Source organism: Cryptomeria japonica, chromosome 1 (genome assembly GCF_030272615.1).
Source record: "Cryptomeria japonica chromosome 1, Sugi_1.0, whole genome shotgun sequence".
NCBI lineage: Eukaryota > Viridiplantae > Streptophyta > Pinopsida > Cupressales > Cupressaceae > Cryptomeria > Cryptomeria japonica.
The window spans coordinates 20296766-20318441 of record NC_081405.1 but is presented as its reverse complement, the minus strand read 5'-3'; the positions used below and the strand labels follow the sequence as shown (position 1 = coordinate 20318441).

At 35.4% G+C, this 21676-nt stretch overlaps 1 protein-coding gene across 1 annotated transcript; it reads left to right on the top strand.

Moving 5' to 3' along the window:
* Positions 1-17636: 17636 nt before the first annotated feature.
* On the top strand, positions 17637-21343 carry LOC131031200 (beta-carotene hydroxylase 2, chloroplastic). The gene is made up of 7 exons (XM_057962246.1): positions 17637-18334; positions 18574-18633; positions 19805-19876; positions 19966-20100; positions 20384-20509; positions 20641-20697; positions 20797-21343. Exons 1-7 carry the CDS (start codon positions 17930-17932, stop codon positions 20893-20895), a joined length of 954 nt encoding a protein of 317 aa, XP_057818229.1. The 5' UTR covers positions 17637-17929; the 3' UTR covers positions 20896-21343.
* Positions 21344-21676: the final 333 nt, after the last annotated feature.

Genomic DNA, 21676 nt, shown 5'->3' with positions numbered 1-21676 from the left:
ACATAGCTCAATGTTGATGTCTTACTTGGTAAAAATAGAAGACAAGGATAAAAACCTTCATCACTAAGGAGATATCCTTTAAGTAACAATGCACACACATTTCTAGCTAAAGAGGGAATAGCTCTTAGATAAAGAGGGAATAGCTCTTTGGACCAAGGAAGAGATAGTTGTAAAAAATATATCTTGCAATAAGTGAAAAGGGATCCTTTTGAGGGATGCATGATTAACAAAGGAGGAAGAGATCTTTACCTAAAGATATTGTCCTCCAAGGGGAGATATTTTAACAAAGATGACATCTTCGCTCAAAAGAAAAGGGGAGATGACCAATGATATACCTTTTCTATTTCTATGAAAGGGGATACACTTTCAACACCAAAGAGACATCATTTATAAAGACACATCTAAAACAAGGAAAATAACCTCATTAGGGATCCTCTTTTTAATAAGAGGGAGGAGATCCTCATCAGGGATATGCACCTCCACAATCAAGAAAAGATCCTTATAGTTCAAATGCAACTCAATAAAGGGAAAGTGGATCCTTAAGAAGGAGAAAGGAATGATCAAACAAACTATTCTTGCCTCTCCACATAGAGACAAGAATAACTAGGCTATTATGTTGCTACCCAAGTATGATTTCAAATGAAATCGTACCACCATGAATGACAATGAGCCCCCAATAGGTAAGATACTAATGTCACATAGTGAGGAGAAACATAATATCAACTAATGTTATTTATTTACATGAGAAATTGAAAGAAGAAGTTGAATATGACATGTTATAAGAATGGTTCATTTTACTAACTTATCTCTTAAAGACTTAACTTATCTCTTAGAGACTTTAACAATCAACAAAAGTAAGACCATACATGGGATGATATAAGTACAAAAGAAGAAATTTGTGTGGTTACTTTATTGAGTTCCATAAATTTTAATGGTGAAAGAGTGATCAAATAGTCTCTTAGGGATTTGAACAAGATTTGGTCTTCTCTAGAGAAAGGAGAGTGATTCATGTCATGTGAAGACATGTGTGTAGTCAAAGGAGAAGTAGGGGAATTTATACCATAACAAGATATAAGATCTATATGGACCTTGATTCCTTGTTCCATATATCTAGGACTATGTCCACTATAACCTTGTTTAGAAAGCATGTCAAAGTCAGCATTGCAATGCATATGAAACTTTAATGGGGAAGGACTTTCATCATAAACCTCATCGAAATTGGTGGTGTAGGGATATTGTGAAGCACCAAAAGGATGAATGTATGAATAAGGATTGATCCTCGTTGGAGGACACACATATTTTTTAACATCATTCATGTCCATTTAGTGGGGTAAAGGAGTCTCCATGTTAGACGTAAGATGAAATATAGAAAATAAATTTAACCAAAATACTTTGTACCTTACATATACTTTATCAAAGGAACATTTTGTCAGCCTATAGACTTACTTAATGTAAAAATTAATCCAATAAATAAAATTAAAATTATTGTGGAGACAAGATGAGTTATGGTCTTTGATTTTATTCCAAGGGTAAAGCTTTTGGCCAACATGGCATTCATTCTCTATATTTGACTAGAAATTTGAAAGATTTGTAAAAGTCATATTCTAGAACATCTTTTAAACTAGTCATATTCATTTTCTATGTTATTCACCTAAATTCATATCCTAGAGCATCTTTTAAACTAGTGGACTAAAACTAGCGAGGTTAGGTGGATATGTAAAAGTCATAAATTCAAATTATCTAAATGAAGTGGAATGTGAGATGAAATATAGAAAAAGTAGAGAAATTTTTATTTTCCAAACTACAATGCATCTTATATATCATTTATCATTTATTAAAGGAACCTTTTGTCAACCTATATATTCATTTAATGAAAAAATAATCCTATAAAATTTAGCAGTCTATTGTGGAGACACGATGAGTAATACTTTTTTATTTTGTTCCATGGTTAAAGCATTTGACCAATATGGTGGGCATTTGTTGCACTTGACTATAAATTCAATGGACAAAATTATTAAACAACTTTGAGTATATTTCTATCAAAATAAAGAATAGAAAATTTTATTTTATTGAAAGAAATTTATTGCTATTAATAGGAAGATAATATTTATATAAAATTTTAAAATTAAGATTAGATTGATAAGCACCATTTAATCATGAAAAGTGCTAAGATGACTAAACATATTGTGACCATATGTTGATTCAAAGAAAAACGCTCGATATGTCGCCAAAATTCTCGATATGGTGTTGTCGTCAAAATTGTCGATATGAAACCCTGGATATGGAAAGTTGATATAAAGTCGGTGTTGATATGAGACTGATATGAAATTAACGTCGATATGAGACTGATATGAAATTGATGTCGATGCCCCTCAGGAAATAAATTGAGAAAATTACGATTTTTGGGGCAGTGTCGCGATGCACGATAATTTTTGAATTTTTTTTTGGACGATTTTAAAAATTTTGATTTTTTTGGAATTTTTTCGTTTTTTTTGGAATTTTTAAATTTTCAATTTTTTTTTGGATTTTTTAAATTATTGGATTTTTTTTTGGATTTTTTTAATTTTCGATATTTATCTGTCGATGAATTTTATTAAAAATAATATTTTAAAATTGATGAAGAACTAATGTGGGCATAGCGCGTACATGCCCCACACGTCCACCGAGGCAGCACAATCACCTGCGTCAACATGGCTATATAAACTGTCAAGGGGCCCATTTCCACCTCATTTGTGCACTTGTCATTTGGAGATTGGAGCTTTGAGAGGAGAGAAGAAATGGAGCCCCCTACCACAACCATCGTTTTGAGCGTGTTTGGCGATTCCAACGACCATCGGAGTACGACCCACCAGTAAGTTCGATTTTCTAATTTTTCGCATGTACGAATAGGGTTTTTTCCCTTTTTTAAAATAAAATTTAGCGCATACGTCGTATGACGTAGCACATTCAAATTTTTGTTTGGCGCATTTGTTTGATTAAATAGTACATACATTTTACGGCTTAGCGCATACGCTAAATCATACAATGCATACATTGACTGTTTTAGAGCATACATGACAGTTTTGAGTTTTTTGAAATTTTGGAAAATTATGCCACATGCAAATTTGATGTTTAGGATCGTTATGATATTTGGCACTTTTTCGATGTGTTGGTAGGCGTTGATTTCGTCCGTTGAGATGGGCGATGTCAAAAAGTTTGTCTAGAGTCGATATGAGTCATCGTTTGATATAAGTTGGGTCAATATGGATCAAATTTTGATATAGGTCACGTTGGTACAAGTTTTGATTATCGATATGGATCATTAGTTGATATAGGTCAATTGTCGATATGAGTCAATTGTTGATATGGGTCATGATTCAACATGGGTCTTGAGTCAATATGGGTCAATTCTTGATATGGGTCTTGATTTGATATGGGTCAATAGGTCGATATGGTTCAATAGGTTGATATGGTTTGATTGTCGATATGGGTCCTGATTGTCAATATGGGTCGATTGTCGATATGGGACAATATGTCAATATGGGTTCTGATTGTCCATATGGGTCAATTGGTCGATATGGGTCTTGATTGGTCGATATGGGTCTTGATTGTCGATATGGGTCCTGATTGTCGATATGAGCCAATTGGTCAATATGGGTCCTGATTGGTCGATATGGGTCCTGATTCGATATGAGTCGATTGTCAATAGGATGCCTGATAGGCGTCCTTGATTGAATGATTTCGATATGTTGCTTGATTTTGATATGAGTCCTGATTTCAATATGAGACTTGGATTGATTGATTTCTGATATGATGTTTTGATTGCAATATAAGACTTGGATTTCGATATGAGACTTGATTTCAATATGATGCTTTGATTGTGATATGAGACTTTGATTGATTTTTTATATGAGACTTGGTTTCGGTATGAGACTTGAATGATTGATTGATAGATAGGTCAAATTGAAACCACCTAATTGTCAAGAGTGTCCGATTTGAAACTCTTTGTGTCATGGCGCGACTGTCGTTACTTTGATAGGTGCCCCTTTTTTATTGAGGTTTGATGTTTGATTTCTTAGAATAGGCAAAACTAATATGGGACTCATGTGTTGATATAGGAAGACTTAGGTGTCATATAGCTTCAGGAGCGATACCCGAAGACACTCTCCTTACGTATTCGATTGACAGACGATGATCGAGCGGTGCTCGAGGCTTGTGGTTTGATTCACTTGTTGCACATGCCTTCCTATCATAAGAACAAAGTGCTTCTAACAACTTTAGCGGAGTGATGACACAATGAGAACAACACCTTTCACTTGCCAACAGGAGAGATCACTATTACTCTTGAGGATGTCTATCGGATTCTGCAGATTCTGATCACAGGCGAGCTGGTTGTATATGATTTGGATGAGACTGGAGACAGATACACTTTGAGATATTTTTGGTGATCCTTATATTGCTAGGTACTCAGTGGGTTGGCAGGACATGGTAGATAGATATGCCCCACTTCCATCAGTTCTAGCTGGTTTGGTTGTTGGTTTCCTCCTTCCTGATAGGAGATCACATGAATTATCAGTTGGATGGAGTCATGCACTTCGACGGATGGTACGAGAGAGGATTCGGTATGCGTGGGGTATATGTGTTTTGGCCCACTTATATCATGAGATACCCAGATAGTGCATGATAGGGATCGGGGGTCCAGTCTGGCAGCAGGGTGTATATTGCTTTAGATTTGGGCTTGGGAGCATGTAGCCATTACGCGCCCCATTATGCAGAGATCTCAACCAGTTGGGTACCCTTATCTATATATGTATAGACAAGAAGCCTCTAAGCCTATGATAGGGAAGCTAGAGTATTGGAGGCACACATTATATGACATGGATGCAGTGGTCTAGCGCCCATATTTGGATTGCAAGCCTTGGCCTGAGGATGCGACATAGGTGCTAGTTTTGTTATAGAGTTGATACTTGATTGGGCGAACACCCTATGTGGTAGAGACTGATAGTTTGGTCGATGACAACCGATGCCATAGTGGACAACCTTGTATGTGAGAGTGTATAAGGAGAGAGTAGAGTGGGGACCACCCTTGGATTACACCACTTGTTATAAGCTAAGGTTGTCATTGCACCAAAAGATTGACCTGTCAATGTCCGATACAACCACTAGACTTATACAATCCATAGGAGGCTATTAAACCATGTCACGAATCCCTGCGAGGGACGCTGGCCCACTGCCAACAATCCCCCTCCCAACGTCACTCGTCGCAGCCTGCGTGATTCAAACTTGTGACCAAGCTCTGATACCACTTGTTACAAGATAGGGTTGTTGTTGCACCAAAAGATCGACCTGTCAATGCCCGATGCAACCACTAGACTTATACAATCCACAGGAGGTTGTTAAACCATGTCACGAATCCCCGTGAGGGACGCTGGCCCACTGCCCGTGCAGAGTTCCACTCTCTTCCTGTTGTTGTGTGGGATATGAGGCTTACAGTGACCAATGCGGGCATGCACCAAGATTATGCCCTTTACTTTGTGAGCCATCTTTTTCCTCGATTGACAGGGCTAGGAGAGCCGATACCACCACTAGAGGTGGTTGATGATGATGATGGTGGTGGCGATGGAGGATGATGAGGGGGCTGAGGTATGGAGAGAGTGGTGAAAGGATGAGGAGGAGATCAAGGAGTGGGTTTGGGCCGAGGTAGGGATGGTGGTGGAGATAGGAGAGGAGGTAGAGCAGGATCCAGTGGTCAGGGGGTGAGGGGTAGGGGTGGTGGATGGAGACATATGCTAGTTCAGGGAGGCCCCGTACAGGAAGAGGATATAGCAACAGTGGGAGGCGAAGGCAAGGAGGAAAGTTATGATCATGGATCCGATGAGGAGACAAAGTCGGAGGAGTTGGGTGGTGGGAGGCTAGGATTGGGCGGTATGGGCCTTAATAAGGAGGAAGAGGAGGATTTGAAGCCCTTGGTATGACAGAGGAGATTGGGCATGCCCCCGCCAGCCACATGACAAGTGATCACTTAAAAGGTACCAACAGTACAAGTCCCTTAGGCACCACAACCTCCCTCAATTCAGATCACAGTGCCTTCGCACTAGCAGTAGGCACAGATAGGCGGATTACAGTCCTTAGTGCAAAGACTCCAGACGTAGTTAATATGGGCACAGGGACAAACTACTCAATTACCGGTGCAGGTAGCACAGGTGACTATTGAGAGAGATACAAAGATAGAGCAGTGAGCTCGCACATAGGATACAGTGCAGACCTTGCAACAACACATGGTGTTACAAGGGACACCATTAGGAGTCCTATTGATCAGATCGCGCGAGATGAGTACTATAGGATGTTGCACCTTCAAGTTGTGCCACTCGATCGTCGTGCCCCTAACTATGCTGCAAGTTCTCAGTGCGGGGGCTCCCAGAGACGCAGAGGCAGTGAGGGTGTGATGGGTCCCAGGAGAAATCCTCCTAGTGGTGGTGTAGGTGGCTCTGGGGTCAGGTAGTCGGATTTGGGAGGCAGCCACTCCATACAAGGATATCCTCAACTGGAAGGATGACCAAATGATATGAAGAGATGAAATGTAAGATGGAATGCAAAATATGAAACTAAGTTTGATTCCAAATTGAAAGCTTATGATGTGCTAATTAGGCTAACATGGATATTGCTATGAAATTGATATACAATGTTATGAATTAAGCTAGCATGACAATGGGGTTAGCATGATACTATCAACATAGTCACTGTCCCTAATTATTTGAATCATATCCCACCATGGCATGGTGATTAGTGTACATATCCATATCGAAATAGTATCGACAACAAGTGGGAAAAATCTTGACCTCGTTGGGGGTATTTCGCCTTGTGGGTTTAAGCAATAGACCAAACATATAGTAAGACAACAAGGATAAAAACAACCAACAATGACTACAACAATGCAAGAAGGCTAGACATCACGGACTTGAATTGATTTCAACTGAACAAAAGATCTATTTGCAAGATGTTTTATTTGACAAGAATACATTTCGGATAGAATGCATGCTTACTTATGGCTATTGATTTTTGCTTATCATATCTCCTAAGCAATTCAAGGACGTCTCCAAGACTAGAGAAGCATATCCTTGTATGCTAAGATCCTAGCTAAGAACAACCAAGATCCTTGAGTTTCTTAGGAGATATGATAATCCTTCTCTAGTCGTTATCATATCAAAACAAACAACTTGGAAGCTATCTGCTTGTCGGTAACTATATTTAATGGAACTGCCTCAATCCACTTGGTGAAGTACTCATTGGCTATGATGATAAACTTGTGTCCATTTGACGAGGAAGGATGAATATTTCCTACTAGGTCGAGTCCCCATTGGCAAAAAGGCCATGATGTAGTGAATGTTTGTAGCTCCTATGTTGGTGCATGTATGATATTGCCATGAATTTAGCACTTAGGACATTTCCTAGCAAACTGGTAGGATAATTGTTACGATCAAAAAGTTGATATGGTTGGTTGATATGGATACTTCATTTTGATACTCAAGCTTAATATGATATGAAAAATGATAATAAACAGTAGAAATACATTTGGCAGGATCATTCTATGATTTAAATCATATCACCTTCCTTAATGTGTGTGAATGTCATCCAACAAGTATCCCCAAGACTTCATAACAAGAATGCAAGAAGGTGATATCTCCTAAGAAACTTAAGGATGTCTCCAAGATTGCCTACTTTCACAGACAAGAGTGTCAATCATTTTTTATCATTTAATGATATTCACTTGATGTATAAGAATTATTTCGGCATATGACAATCAAGTGAATGTCATAAAAATCAAGGACAAACAAGAACATGCATCGGTGAATGTGACAACAAGGGCCCAAAAATATGTCTTGAAGGGGAGCACATCTAAAGCAACAACTATCCCCAAGACTCAATATACACATATCTCTAAATACAATCTTAATATGATATGAAAAATGATAATACACATGAAGATGCCACTAAATGCATATTAAAATGAAGATAATGCAACTAATGCAAAGCTTAATATGCATTCTCATTCTCAATGTTGTCATCTATTTTGATCAAATTGCCAGTGCAATCATATCTCCAATATTGGTATGACGGTGATATCCCCAATGTGGTAATGAAATAATTTAAATCGGATCTCTCCTAATAATGTTCAGGAAGAGTGTCAAGTCTCTCATCCTCAAGCACCTCAAAGAGGTTTTCACCATTGGATACATCCTTTGTTTTTACTTTTTTATGATCTAATATTGCCATTAAATAGTTCGATTTTGTCTTTTGTTTATTTTGTGACTAAGAGACTTGGCACTCTCCTGATTGCGGACATCGTTATGGGATTCACTGGTGGAGCATGTTTCTGGGTTTACTGAGAAAAGGTATTGGATAATGGCATCATCGTTTTGAAATGTTGGTATCTTGATGTGTTCAGGTGGTTCCCAGTCTATAAGTTCAGGATATATGAGAGGTACGGATTCGTTTGGTGGGTCAAGGTCTGTCGTTGTAAGAGTCACGATGAAGACATTATCATAGTTGTCATTGGATGTATCAAATTCTATGACAGTATCAAGGTTTTTGATGGTACTCTCTTCGATATTGTCTCTTTCGTATTGACGCTGCTTGTTCTCACTAGCCTCATAGATATGTAGTGGTCCAAATTCAAATGATCTAGGCCTCGAACCTTGTCCTTAAGAAGGTATGGGTGTATATGTACGGATTGTATCCACCTCAATGTCCTCAGTGACATCAGAACAAGTGTCCCATTCATACTCATTGGAGTCTGTTTCAGAATCACTATCTAAGGTTACCCCACTGAATCTAACAGGATTGTTGTATGGTGAGAAGAGGTCACTGATAATCGATACAATTTTTGTGGCTTGTGCTGATTCAGGTTTTGTGCTTGTTTGTGCTCTTTGGATTTGTTCATAAATAGTCTCCACCCTTTGAATGGTAAGTTCCTCTTCATGTTGTGGCTTAGACTCGGCTTGATCAGGTCCTGGGATTCCATTCTCGATTAATTTTTGGAAAGTAGGCTAAAATCAAGATGTACAAGAGCTATGATTTTTATGTCATTCTATCATATTTATGACATCCCCTTTCCATAGATGCCATATCATTTTTGATCATTTTATCATTAATGCAAAAAATCATCATCGAGCCTTGATTTGTTGAAAGTTGATACAAGTGTCATGGTATAATTGAATCATAACAACCTAAGTGTAACTTACATGGATTTTGATATTCCAAGATGACACAAGCATCAAGGTATTATTGAACCAAGAAGACCTGAGTGTTGCTTGCATAAAACAGACAAGAGTTAACCTTAGTCCTATACAAATCAGAAATGTCCTCAATGGATGGGATATAATTTCAAAATTAAGTAGTCATATCATATGACAATCAAGTGAATGCCATAAAAATCAAGGACAAACAAGAACATGTGTTGGTGAATGTGACAACAAGGGCCCAAAAATATGTCTTGAAGGGGAGCACATCTAAAGCAACAACTATCTCCAAGACTCAATATACACCTAACTCTCACATTAATTAGCCATATCATTTTTGATCATTTTATCATTAATGCAAAAATTCTTTAAGGAAAGGCCATATCATTTTATCATCTGGCCATTAATTTTTGATCATTTTATCATTAATGCAAAAAATCTTCAAGGAAGAGGAGATCACCGAGGAACTCATCCAACAATGCCAACAAAGTGTCGCCTTTCAAAAGCTCATGGAAAGGCTTATAGAATCGGATAAACAAAAATACCTCCTCATGCTAAATAGTAAAGGAGTCGGGATTCCTGAGGACTTTAACATGGAGAATTCAAGGAATACCACTGAAAGGATCCCAAGAACAAGGAAAGATGACACACATGATCAAGACAACACCTGCAACTGAGATGATACTCATAATTATGACAATGTTAGTGAACAAGGGGATGCCCACCATCGAAGGTCCAATGAAGAAAATGTTCCCTTGACCAACATCACACAACAACTCCAAGCACTCCAACGACAAATGAAGTATATGCAGCAAGGGTTTATGATGAGGTATTCTTTGGAGGACATTTGTCCTTATCCTTTTGATAGAAGGCTAAACATGATGCCCTTCCCACCAAATTCAAATATACCAAAGTATGACAAATACAATAGTAAGAGTGATCCCTGTGATCACGTTAGGGAATTCTGCACTGTCAGCTTGGAGTTTGCCCATAATGATACATACATGATGAGGATATTCCCAAGAAGTTTGGGAGGACAAACAATGGAGTGGTTGTCAAAACTCACACTTGCTATCAGATCATTCGATGAGTTGGTGAATAAATTCATTACACAATACTCCTATAATATCCAACATGAAGTCTTCCACCATGTGTTTGTAGGGCATCAACTTATCGTCCTTTGTCTGATAGTCATCATTGATCTGATTGATAACTAATTGAGAGTCCCCATAAACTTTCAATGAGGGGTTAGAGACGTTATAGAAGAATGTTAGCATGCTAATGAAAAATGTAGGAGAATGCAAGTGGAGGAAAATAGGCATTTTAGATAAAATAAAAAGATTTATTTTAGCGAAAAAAGGATGCAACTTGCATTTGTAGGATTTTGCAAGTGGGGGAACTATTCACAAATAAATAATGATTTATTTAAATGCAAAGGGATTTTTAATAAAATATAAAGTCAATTAAAAGGGAAAAGGGGTTTTAATTAAATAAATAAGATTTATTCAATTAAATGGCTAAAGGGGATTTAATCAAACCTTACTTTAATTAATAGGTTAGGCTAGAAGAAATGGATTTTAATCAAGTGTTTAATTTGATTAATAGTCTGATAAGGATATTAATTAAACCTTAGGCTAATTAATAGACGAATAAATGTTGATTAAATGAATAAAATTCATTTAATTTTTTGTGCAAGTTTTAGGTGTCTACACCTATAACTCATAATATCTTTCAAACTAGGAGATTACAACTACCTAAGTTAGGTGAACATGGAAAAGACTTTAAACTAAAAGACTGCAAATAAAGTGGATTGTTATATGAAATTGAATGTTTCTTAGCTTCTTCGACAAGCCTTCTATTAGACATATTTCAAATCCTTCATATCGAATTTTCTCTTTTTAGCTAAAGGTTTCTTCTTTGAGGTTTTGTTATAGGTGATTTTCTTTGTGACTGCAAGTGCCCGAGAGGACCAAAATCAATGGATTCCCCCATTCGGCTTCTCTCATCTAAAAGAAAGATGGCTTTTTTAGGGGAAATTATGGAAAAAAGGATGAAGGAGGTTCTCAATGAAACACATTTTGTCATTACTAGAGCAGTTAAAAAAATACTAGGAGATATGTTTATGATAACAAACCACAAGCACAAGGTAAATATGAAAATTTTGGCGGTGTTTGTAGCTACTCTCCTCCACTTTGGCTTGCCTAAAGAAAAAATAAAGAAGCTTTACAGAAAAGAATTCAAGGCTTATTTTCTAGGCAGTTTGAGAAATGTCTTGGAGAATATTGATGAGAAATTGACCATCCCTTTGCTAATAGATTTCAATGTAACTATAAAAAATGGGAAACCTCACCCTAAGTTTCCCATTTTATATTTTGAGGATCAAAAAAGTTTTAAAGAAAGGAATTGCATCATAAGAGAGAATGCTAATTTCCTCTAGGCAATATTCAAATTGACAAAAACCCCCAAGGAAAATTGGATAAGGAAGTATTTAAAGTTCCATGGGCTGATAGAGTTAGCTCCAGCTGAGAGAGCAGATAATTGGGAAGGAGAACTGACGTCTTGGCTAATGGGAGCCCTGAGCCAACGAAAAAGATTGATTGCTTTCCAAAACCTTCAAAACTAGTTTGGGGTAAGAAGATCTCGACGATTGTCCATTGGGTGGACACTTCTATTGCTTTTGGTCCTTCCCCGCTTGCTTCGGGTCCTTCTTCTCCAACATTATGAATTTCCAACCTTGTTGAGATTCATCATGGCCAGGTTAGGCTTTTTTAGTTTGCCTTTTCAATCTTTGTTTTAGATTTTCCTCTGGGTATCCATCATACTCTACATTTTGAAGATGGTTTTTTGGTTTATGCCCCTATAGATTTTTGGGTAATTCATGTATATTTCATTTGGGCATGGTTTATCAAACTACTTTAAAATTTTTTATTATGTATATTCTTCTTATACAAATATAATATTTCCGGCCTCAACCCTTTGTTGATAAAAAAAAGAGCTACATTCTTTGATTTTAATCCAAAGCGAAAGCTTTTAGCCAACATGGTAGCCAATTTCTCTATTTAATTAGAAATTCATCCTCGACATGAATATTCAACAATAATGTTCCAATAGAAGTTTTAATCTTGATTACAAGAAAAATAATACCACATATTTATCATTGGATTGTATACTTAAAAACACTAAGTAACTAAGTGTTTTTGTTGATTAATATTAAAGTAACAACATTTTTTTGGAAAGGAAACATTACATAGCTCATTAAACTTGCAATGAAAATAATTTCCAATTAGTTTACCATACAAAGAATGCCAAAAGTGTTAATATTTTTGAGGAGATACATACTTATAGCAGTTGATCTCTCAAACTATGGGACTACAACCGACTAGGTTAGGTGGATATCAAAAAATAATAAATTAAAAGATTATAAATGAAGTGGAATGTGAGATGGAACATAGGAAAAACTATAGATTGATGTTATTTGTCAAGTAAAATGCACCCTATATCCTTTATCAAAGGAACATTTTGTCAACCTATGGATTCATTTGATGACAAAAGTAACCCAATTAAAATTTAAAATCTATTGTAAAGACACAATGAGTTATGCTCTTTGGTTTTGTTCCAAGGTTAAAGCTTTTGACCAACATGGTGGGTATTTGACTATAAATTTAAAAGATACAATTATTGAATTTTTTTGAAGATATTTAAAGTCAAATTAAAGAATAGAAAAAATTATTTGATTGAAACAAATTTATTTCTTTTAACATGAGATGGTATTATATACAAACTTAAAATAATAGCATATTAACAATCATCATTTAGTCATGATAGATGTTGAGGTGACTCAACTTATAATATCTTCCCAACTAAAAGATTACAACTACCCATGTCAGGTGAATATGGAAAAGTCTCAAACTAAAAGACTCTAAATAAAGGAATGTGAGATGAAATATAGAAACACTATAGAAAATGAAATAAACCAGAATACTATGCACCCTATATATGCTTTATCAAAAGAGCATTTTATCAACCTATAGCTTAATCAAAATCAAAATCAAAATTATTGTAGAGACAAGATGAACCATGGTCTTTGATTTTGTTCTAAGGTTAAAGCTTTTGGCAAACATGGCAATCATTTTCTATATTTGACTAGAAATCCGAAAGACAAAATTATTCAAGAACTTCGAAGTTTTTTTTTTATCAAATTAAAGAATATAAATAATTATTTGACTAAAACAAATTTATTGGCTTTAACAAGAGGATGATAGTTACTACAAATTATATAAAAAAATATTATAGAGACACGACGAATTATAATTTTTATTTTGTTGCAAGATTAAAGCTTTTGGGCACCATGAGAGTCATTTTCTATATTTTACTATCAATTTCAAAGAACAAATTATTAAAAAAAATTCAAAGATGTTTCTATCAAATTAATGAAGAGAAAATTGTTTTTGATTAAAACAAATCTATTATCTTTAACAAGAAGAAAAGAATTATGACAAATTTTATATTCTATTAAATTGGGGCTAAACACTTTTGGTTGAAGCTATGAACTGGCGAGGACACATATAGGAGACCTCATCCCTAACATGAATAGTCAACAATAAACTCTAATAGAAGTTTGAACCTTAATTTTGAAAATAACAACACCAAGTATTAATTGTCACACCATGCAAATAACGCCAAAATTTTTAATAATGTTGAGGAGATACATACCTATAGTAGTTGATCTCTAAAATGCAAAAGAAACTCTAAGTTACCGGTGAAAGGAAATTGAAGGGAGACAATCACCTCAAGTTTCACAATGAAGTGATTAACTCAACTTATGTACCTTGGAGTATGTTTCAAACCAGGGGACTACAACTCACTCGGTTAGGCGGATATCCAAAAATAATAAATTAAAAGATTATAAATGAAGTTGAATGTGAGATGGAACATAAAAAAACTATAGACAATGTTATTTGCCAAATACAATGCACCCTATATATCTTTATCAAAGGAACATTTTTTTAACCTATGGATTCATTTGATGAAAAAAGTAACCCAATTAAAATTAAAAATATATTGTGGAGACATGATGAGTTATGCTCTTTGATTTTGTTCCAAGGTTAAAGCTTTTGGCCAACATGGTGATCATTTTTTTTGTTTTGACTATAAATTCAAAAGATGGAATTATTGAAGAACTTTGAAGATATTTAAAGTCAAATTAAAGGATGGAAAACTTTATTTGATTGAAACAAGTTTATTGCTTTTAATAGGAGATGGTATTATAGACAAACATGAAATTAAGAACATATTAACAAGCATAATTTAGTCACTATAGGTGTTGAGGTGACTTAGCTTATATCTCATAATATCTTTCAAACTAGAAGATCACAACTAATCTTTCAAACTAGAAGATCACAACTACCCATGTTACGTGGATATGAAAAAGTCTTAAAGAATAAAGTGGAATGTGAGATGAAATATAGAAAAACTATAGAAAATGAAATTAACCAAAATACTATGCACTCTATATATACTTTATGAGAAGAATGTTTTGTCAACCTATAAACTCAATTAATGTAAAAAACAATCCAATAAAATAGAAATAAAAATTATTGTGGAGACAAGATGAGTTATGGTCTTTGATTTTATTCCAAGGTTAAAGATTTTAGCCAACATGGTAGTCATTTCTGTATTTGACTATAAATTAGAAAGACAAAATTGCTCAAGAACTTGAAGATATTTCTATCAAATTAAAGAATATAAATAATTAGTTGACTAAAACAAATTTATTGCTCTTCACAAGAAGATGAGAGTTACTACAAATTATATAAAAATATTATAGAGTTACGATGAATTATGATCTTTTATTTTGTTTCAAGATTAAAGCTTTTGGTCACCATATGAGTCATCTTTTATATTTGACTATCAATTTCAAAGATCAAAATTATTCAAAAAAAAATGAAGATATTTATATGAAATTAAAGAAGTGAAAATTGCATTTGATTAAAACAAATCTACTACCTTTATCAAGAAGATAATAATTATGCCAAGTTTTATAATTTCTATTGAATTGGGGGTAAATGCTTTTGGTTGAAGCTATGAACTGGCGAGGCCACAAATAGGGGACCTCATCTCGAGTTACATGAATACTCAATAATAACCCCTGATAATTTTGAACCTTGATTGTGAAATAACACCACCATGTATTAACCATCACAATATGCAATTACTGACTACGACGAATTTAATTCTTGAAAATACTAAATAACTAAATGATATCAGATTTCCACAATCCATAATTTGTTTGCAAATTGTTTCTAGTTTCAATTGTGTGGAGTTTTTTTGTATCAATATTTCATCACACTCTGAAACGTTTTTCTTGATATCACACCTTAGTATTTCTCAATTATTTCTTATCTTTTTATTTTAGTTTTAAGGTTTATTTTTTTCTTCTCTCATTCTTTTAATATATTATAATTAATTTATTTTATATATTAAATAAATTATTCATATTAGTATATCAATGTTGTTATTATTTTTGGCACATTTTATTTGAGTATTCACATGTCTCATTTTCTTTGGTATATAGTAGTTTGTTATATTTCATTATGAATTTTTTTATTTTGTTCCTTTTAACATTTTATCATATTGTTGAGTGATCTCGTTTCTCTTTTCTTAGGTATTTTACTTTTCTTTGCTTAGGTATGTTCTTGAAACTAAGAACATATTAACAAGCATCATTTAGTCATGACAGGTGTTGAGGTGACTCAACTTGTAATATCTTCCAAACTAGAAGATTACAACCACCCATGTTCGGTGAATATGGAAAGTCTCAAACTAAAAGACTCTAAATAAAGTGGAATGTGGGATAAAATATAGAAAAACTATAGAAAATGAAATTAACCAAAATACTATGCACCTTATATATACTTTATCAAAAGATCATTTTTTCAACCTATAACTTCATTTAATGCAAAAAGTAATCCAATCAAAATCAAAATCAAAATTATCGTGGAGACAAGATGAACTATGGTCTTTGATTTTGTTCCAAGGTGAAAGCTTTTGGCCAACATGGTAGTCATTTTCTATCTTTGACTAGAAATTTGAAAGACAAAATTATTCAAGAACTTTGAAGATATTTCTATCAATTTTAAAGAATATAAAGAATTATTTGACTAAAACATATTTATTGCCTTTAACAAGAAGATGAGAGTTAATACAAATTATATAAAAATATTATGAAGACACGATGAATTATGATCTTTTATTTTGTTCCAAGATTAAAAGCTTTTGGCCACCATGGGAGTTATTTTTTATATTTGACTAGCAATTTCAAAGAACAAATTATTCAAAAAAATTGAAGATATTTCTATCAAATTAAATAACAGAAATTGTATTTAATTAAAACAAATCATTTACCTTTATCAAGAAGATAAGAATTGCGACAAATTTTATACTTTCTATTAAATTGGGGGTTAAGTGCTTTTGGTCAAAGCTATGAACTGGTGAGGCCACATATTTGGGACCTCATCCCAACACAAATACTCAATAATAACCTTCAATAGAAGTTTGAACCTTGATTGTGAAAATAACAACACCATGCATTAATCATTACACTACACACTTATCAACTACAACAAATTATATTCTTGAAAACACTAAATAACTAATCTTATCAGATTTCCACAATCCATAACTATATTATTTAGTTGCTTCTAGATTTGATTATGTGATTTTTTTTTGCATCAACGTTTCAGATCGCACTTTGTGATCCATCATTTGAGATGATAGAGCGTGCCAAGAGGTGTATAAAGCTTACAATTATACATCTCCTAGCACTCTCTATCATTCCGATGACGGATCTCAAAGTGTGATTTGAAATGTTGATGCAATTTTTTTTTCACAAAATCAAATTCAGAAATAGCTAAATGATACTAAATAACTAGTTTCTAGTTAATGACATCAGATTTCCACAATCCATTATGTTCATAATTCACAATTTCTGAATTCGATTGTGTGAGAGTTTTTGCATCAACATTTTGAATCAGACTCTACGAAATGAACCAAGACACAATTTTATATATCTTATTATTGAAACATGAAATAAGACCTTTTTGAATAAGTTGACCATAGAAAGAATGTCAAAAATTTTAATAATGTTTAGGAGAGACAAACCTATAGGAGTTGATCTCTACAATCTAGAAAAACCCTAAGTTTGTCGGTAAAGGGAAATTGAAGGGGGACAATTAGCTCAAGGCACGTTAAAGCGGGTGGGCACATGGTGGCCCTGCCAAAGGAAAAGCACATGGACACATGCTGCTTCTCACATGGCTCTCGTTCCACCGTTAAAGAGGCCCACAAAACAAAACAAAACAAAAAAAGCGAGCACTCACCAAGGTTAAATACGTGGACAAACACGCAACCCAATACACAGTTGAGATAGAGGAATGTGGTGAAGGAAGCCCAGTCTGACACGTAGGCAAAATCTGTGAAAAAAAAGATAAGATGCAGAAGAAATTGTATTTATAACAATGGTGATTGAAATTCATTGTGAAAAGTAGGAGCGCATTGGGGGCTATTAATACCCAATTTCCCTGCGCCACCTCAAACCAGAAAAGAAGGAACTTCAGGTTTGAATTCCTCAACCAGAGGTCAAGCTTTCGAATCACACAAGTACCTAACCAGGTCTCAATTTATAGCACTCAGCTCTGTTAACCAGCACGGACATGGCGTGTATTTCGTGCCCCTATGGACTGGCTTACCGTGACTCGATCCTTCGACCTGTCTCTCACAATACGGTAGCCTTCATTAACAGAAGACATGTTGGGTTGTGTAGAAGTGGTTTTAAGCTTTCTAGAAGGAAGATGAGGCTGGGAAGGGTATGTTTTGTGCTCAGTGAAAATGCCCAACATGAGGCGAAGACCGAAGGTGAGGGCTCGGCTGCGCAGAGTGTAGAATTTGCAGAGACTTTGAGGAAAAGTGTGGAGAATGGAGTTGAACAGTTGACGGAAAGGGCCGCGAGGAAAAAGGCGGAGCGGTATACTTATTTGTTTGCGGCGGTGGCTTCCAGTCTTGGAATTACCAGCATGGCCGCCGGCGCAGTTTACTCCAGATTTGTTTGGCAAATGCAGGTCCCGTGATCGACTCCTGTTCATTACCTTTTCCTTTGTTTTTCCAGTATTATATGGAATAAGATTCCTAATATTTTATGTATTTTTTAATTTTGGATTTGAGAGAATATATATATATGCGGTAGATTGTTGATATTTTATTTTATTGTAATTCAAATTTTTATTTTATTTTATTGTTTCGGTTTTTGGTACTTCTGTCTGGGGTTTTGCTCTAATTTTTTTTGGTTTTTAATTTGCAGGGCGAGGATGTTCCTTTCACGGAGATGTTGGGCACATTTCTATTTGCAGCTGGAGCCACGGTATGTGCGCACATTGTCTGCATTAGTGTATTAGCGTTCTCAATTTGTGGATTTGAGTTTTGGGTTCCCTGTGCTTGTTTGGAGCTGTGACAGATTATTGAACTCTAATTGAACTCAGTTTCATCAAATCTCAAATTCTTTGTGTTTATGTATGTTGCTTGCTTGTTGGTGCCAGTCTCTGGTTACTGTTCGAAACTTCTGAGACATTCGCAAAACATTTTGCAAGTCAGTGTTTGAAGGAAACAATCTATGGGGAGAGGTGTCGGGAACTTGGGTAACTTGGTTTAAATGTTTTGATTTAATGCGTGATTCGCCTTCTCAAGTTATGGATTTGGATTTTGTGTGTATATAAGCAGCCGTGAATCGTCAATCTTTCACAAAATCCCAAATGCTTACTGTTCAGGCATGTTGCAAAACATTGGGTAATTTTAGTATTGAAAGCATCCGATTCTTGAGGCGAGGTTTTGGATTGTACGGGATATGTTTAAATGTTTTAGTTTATTGTTAGTGTGGTTGTGAGCTGATCAGGCTTGGGCTAAAAGGCTGTCCATGCTTAGATTGCTTGAGTTCAAAGCTTGGCTAAGAAATTCTGCTGCATGGAATACACGGTAGTAGCCATAGGCTATGCAATCCCAGACCTTTGAACGTAAAAGCGGAAAGGTCTCGGTATACCCAAGAGGGTTTGCCTGGGATGGTACTTTTGTATTCCACAGCTTTTGGGTAACTCCTTTACCTGTGCAGCAATGGCTACAAGGCTTCAAACTAGCATACTTATTTCGAAAACTTGTTGAAATGAACGTATGCTGAATTTTGCTGCAAGGCTCTGCCTTCCACGTACTATCTCCTTTTGCTAACTGCTAGTTTAGGGCTAATAAGTGTGTAGTAGCATTTGGGGCATGAGTCTTTCCAGCATAAAATGAAAAACTGAGCTTGTGGGTATGTAACATGCCTTGAAGGATTTGAGCTGTGGCTTCCTTTAAATTCCCCTATTTTGTTCCCAAGATCAAGTGCTTTTGAATATTTCAAGCAAGTTATATCTTTGAGCATTCCTTTCAGCTTTTTGAATTTTTTGCAGTCTAGAAGGCAGTGAAGGTTTTGGAAGTTGTCAAAACAGTGGTCTTTGATTTTCTTTAACACTTAATTGATGCCGAATTCAACTATATCTATGCAGGTTGGAATGGAGTTTTGGGCTCGCTGGGCTCACCGAGCTCTCTGGCATGCCTCCTTGTGGCACATGCATGAGGTATAAAATCGATGCCTTACAGTTTAAACTTACCGAATGGGTTAACTTCTATTAGTCTCTTCTCATTGAACATCCACTTTCTTTGGCAGTCTCATCACAAGCCTAGAGAAGGACCTTTTGAGCTGAATGATGTGTTTGCCATCATCAACGCTGTTCCTGCCATTTCCTTAGTAGCTTATGGATTCTTTAACAAAGGCCTCGTGCCAGGCCTTTGCTTTGGAGCTGTAAGAACTGCTTTCTATCTTGTATACTGCTATGCTAGAAATTTGAAGTTTGTTCAATTGATAACTTGAGATTCCTCCATGGAACATACTGGAATGACAAAAAATATTATGCAGAGTTACTCCATAAGTATGTTAATATCTTTTAAATAATAGCATTTTAGGCATGTTAGTATCAATCCCATCATGCCATGGAATTTTTGCTTCCAATTTGTAGATTTGATTTAGTAAATGCTCCTCATGGGATTAATGATGTGTCTGATAAACCATTTTATACTTTTTGCAGGGACTCGGCATTACATGTTTTGGTATGGCATATATGTTTGTCCATGATGGGCTTGTTCATCGACGTTTTCCTGTAGGGCCAATAGCTGACCTTCCTTATCTGAACAAGGTAGCAGCTGCACATCAGGTTAGCCCTTAAGGATCATTTCCTCGTAGCTCAGGAAGTCAATCTCTGTTGTTCACCTTTGCATATAGATCTCTGACAGGGATTGAATAGATCTCACATTAAGTTTGTTTAATTGAAATTTGTAACTGCAGCTTCATCATGCAGACAAGTTTGATGGTGTACCATATGGTCTCTTCCTTGGACCTCAGGTTTGTTACTTTCAAATATGTTTTGTTGAATTATTTATATAGTTGGGATTTTGGATGCAGGGAATTTAACCTTTAATTTGGATGAGTGGGCTTTTACAGGAACTAGAAGAGGTGGGTGGTCGTGAAGAACTAGAAAAGTTGCTCAATAGTAAAAGGAAGTTCTCCACAGCCGCCAGTGAAGGCAAAGAGGCTAAGTAATGATAACTCTGATTATTTGTTGGAGTTACTTTCATGGGCGTTTCCAGTTTCATATCTTGGAATACTTATTAAGAGATGTTAATTTTGACACAATGAGAATCTGGTCTGGCATATCCAAAATAGTATTTGAGAGAGAGTGTGCAATAAAAGTATGAGTTAATGTTGTTAACAGAGATGATATAGTGGATCTCTGCCAGATTGAGTTCAGAGAGAGTTTTCATCTAGTAGTTTGTGTCAATGCGAAATATCTCTGGAATGTACGATATGTATTTAGTATAGTCGTATCACATTTGCCCTGGTTTCCCAACCCCTGTTTTCAAGGGTTGTAAAATCTCTCTCCTGGGGTACAATAAGTAATTCCTTGAGGAGATTCATCTTTTTAACCTGGGATTTGCTATGTAAAGATACTTCTGAAAAATAAATAGAAGCTTGGAAAGGAGATTTTGTACAGGTGGTATAGATTTTACATCAGAAACAAGAATGGAAATTTCAACTATTTAGTTTCTAATTATTCCATAAAAATATATATACTTAAATTCATGGTATGATATAATGGGCATAAAAGAGATTGGATCTAGTAAAAGCTATTCTTACTCTTGAATAGTTATGGATATTTGGGGAATGTGATTCACATCTAATGCAATTCAAACTGACATTTTTATTCTAGAACTAAATTTCAGAACAGCCTTTCCACGGCCTCTATCACGTTCTCTCAGGGACAGGGCATCACAATGCTATGTTCTCTTTGCTAGAGACCGTATAACAGACAATTTCATTATCA

Excerpts from the sequence above, each read along its gene's own strand:
- LOC131031200 (XM_057962246.1), top strand. The coding sequence starts at position 17,930 with ATGGCGTGTATTTCGTGCCCCTATGGACTGGCTTACCGTGACTCGATC. Across the intron at positions 19,877-19,965 it reads CCTTGTGGCACATGCATGAG|TCTCATCACAAGCCTAGAGA; the intron begins GTATAAAATCGA and ends TTTCTTTGGCAG. Across the intron at positions 20,510-20,640 it reads AGGTAGCAGCTGCACATCAG|CTTCATCATGCAGACAAGTT; the intron begins GTTAGCCCTTAA and ends TTGTAACTGCAG.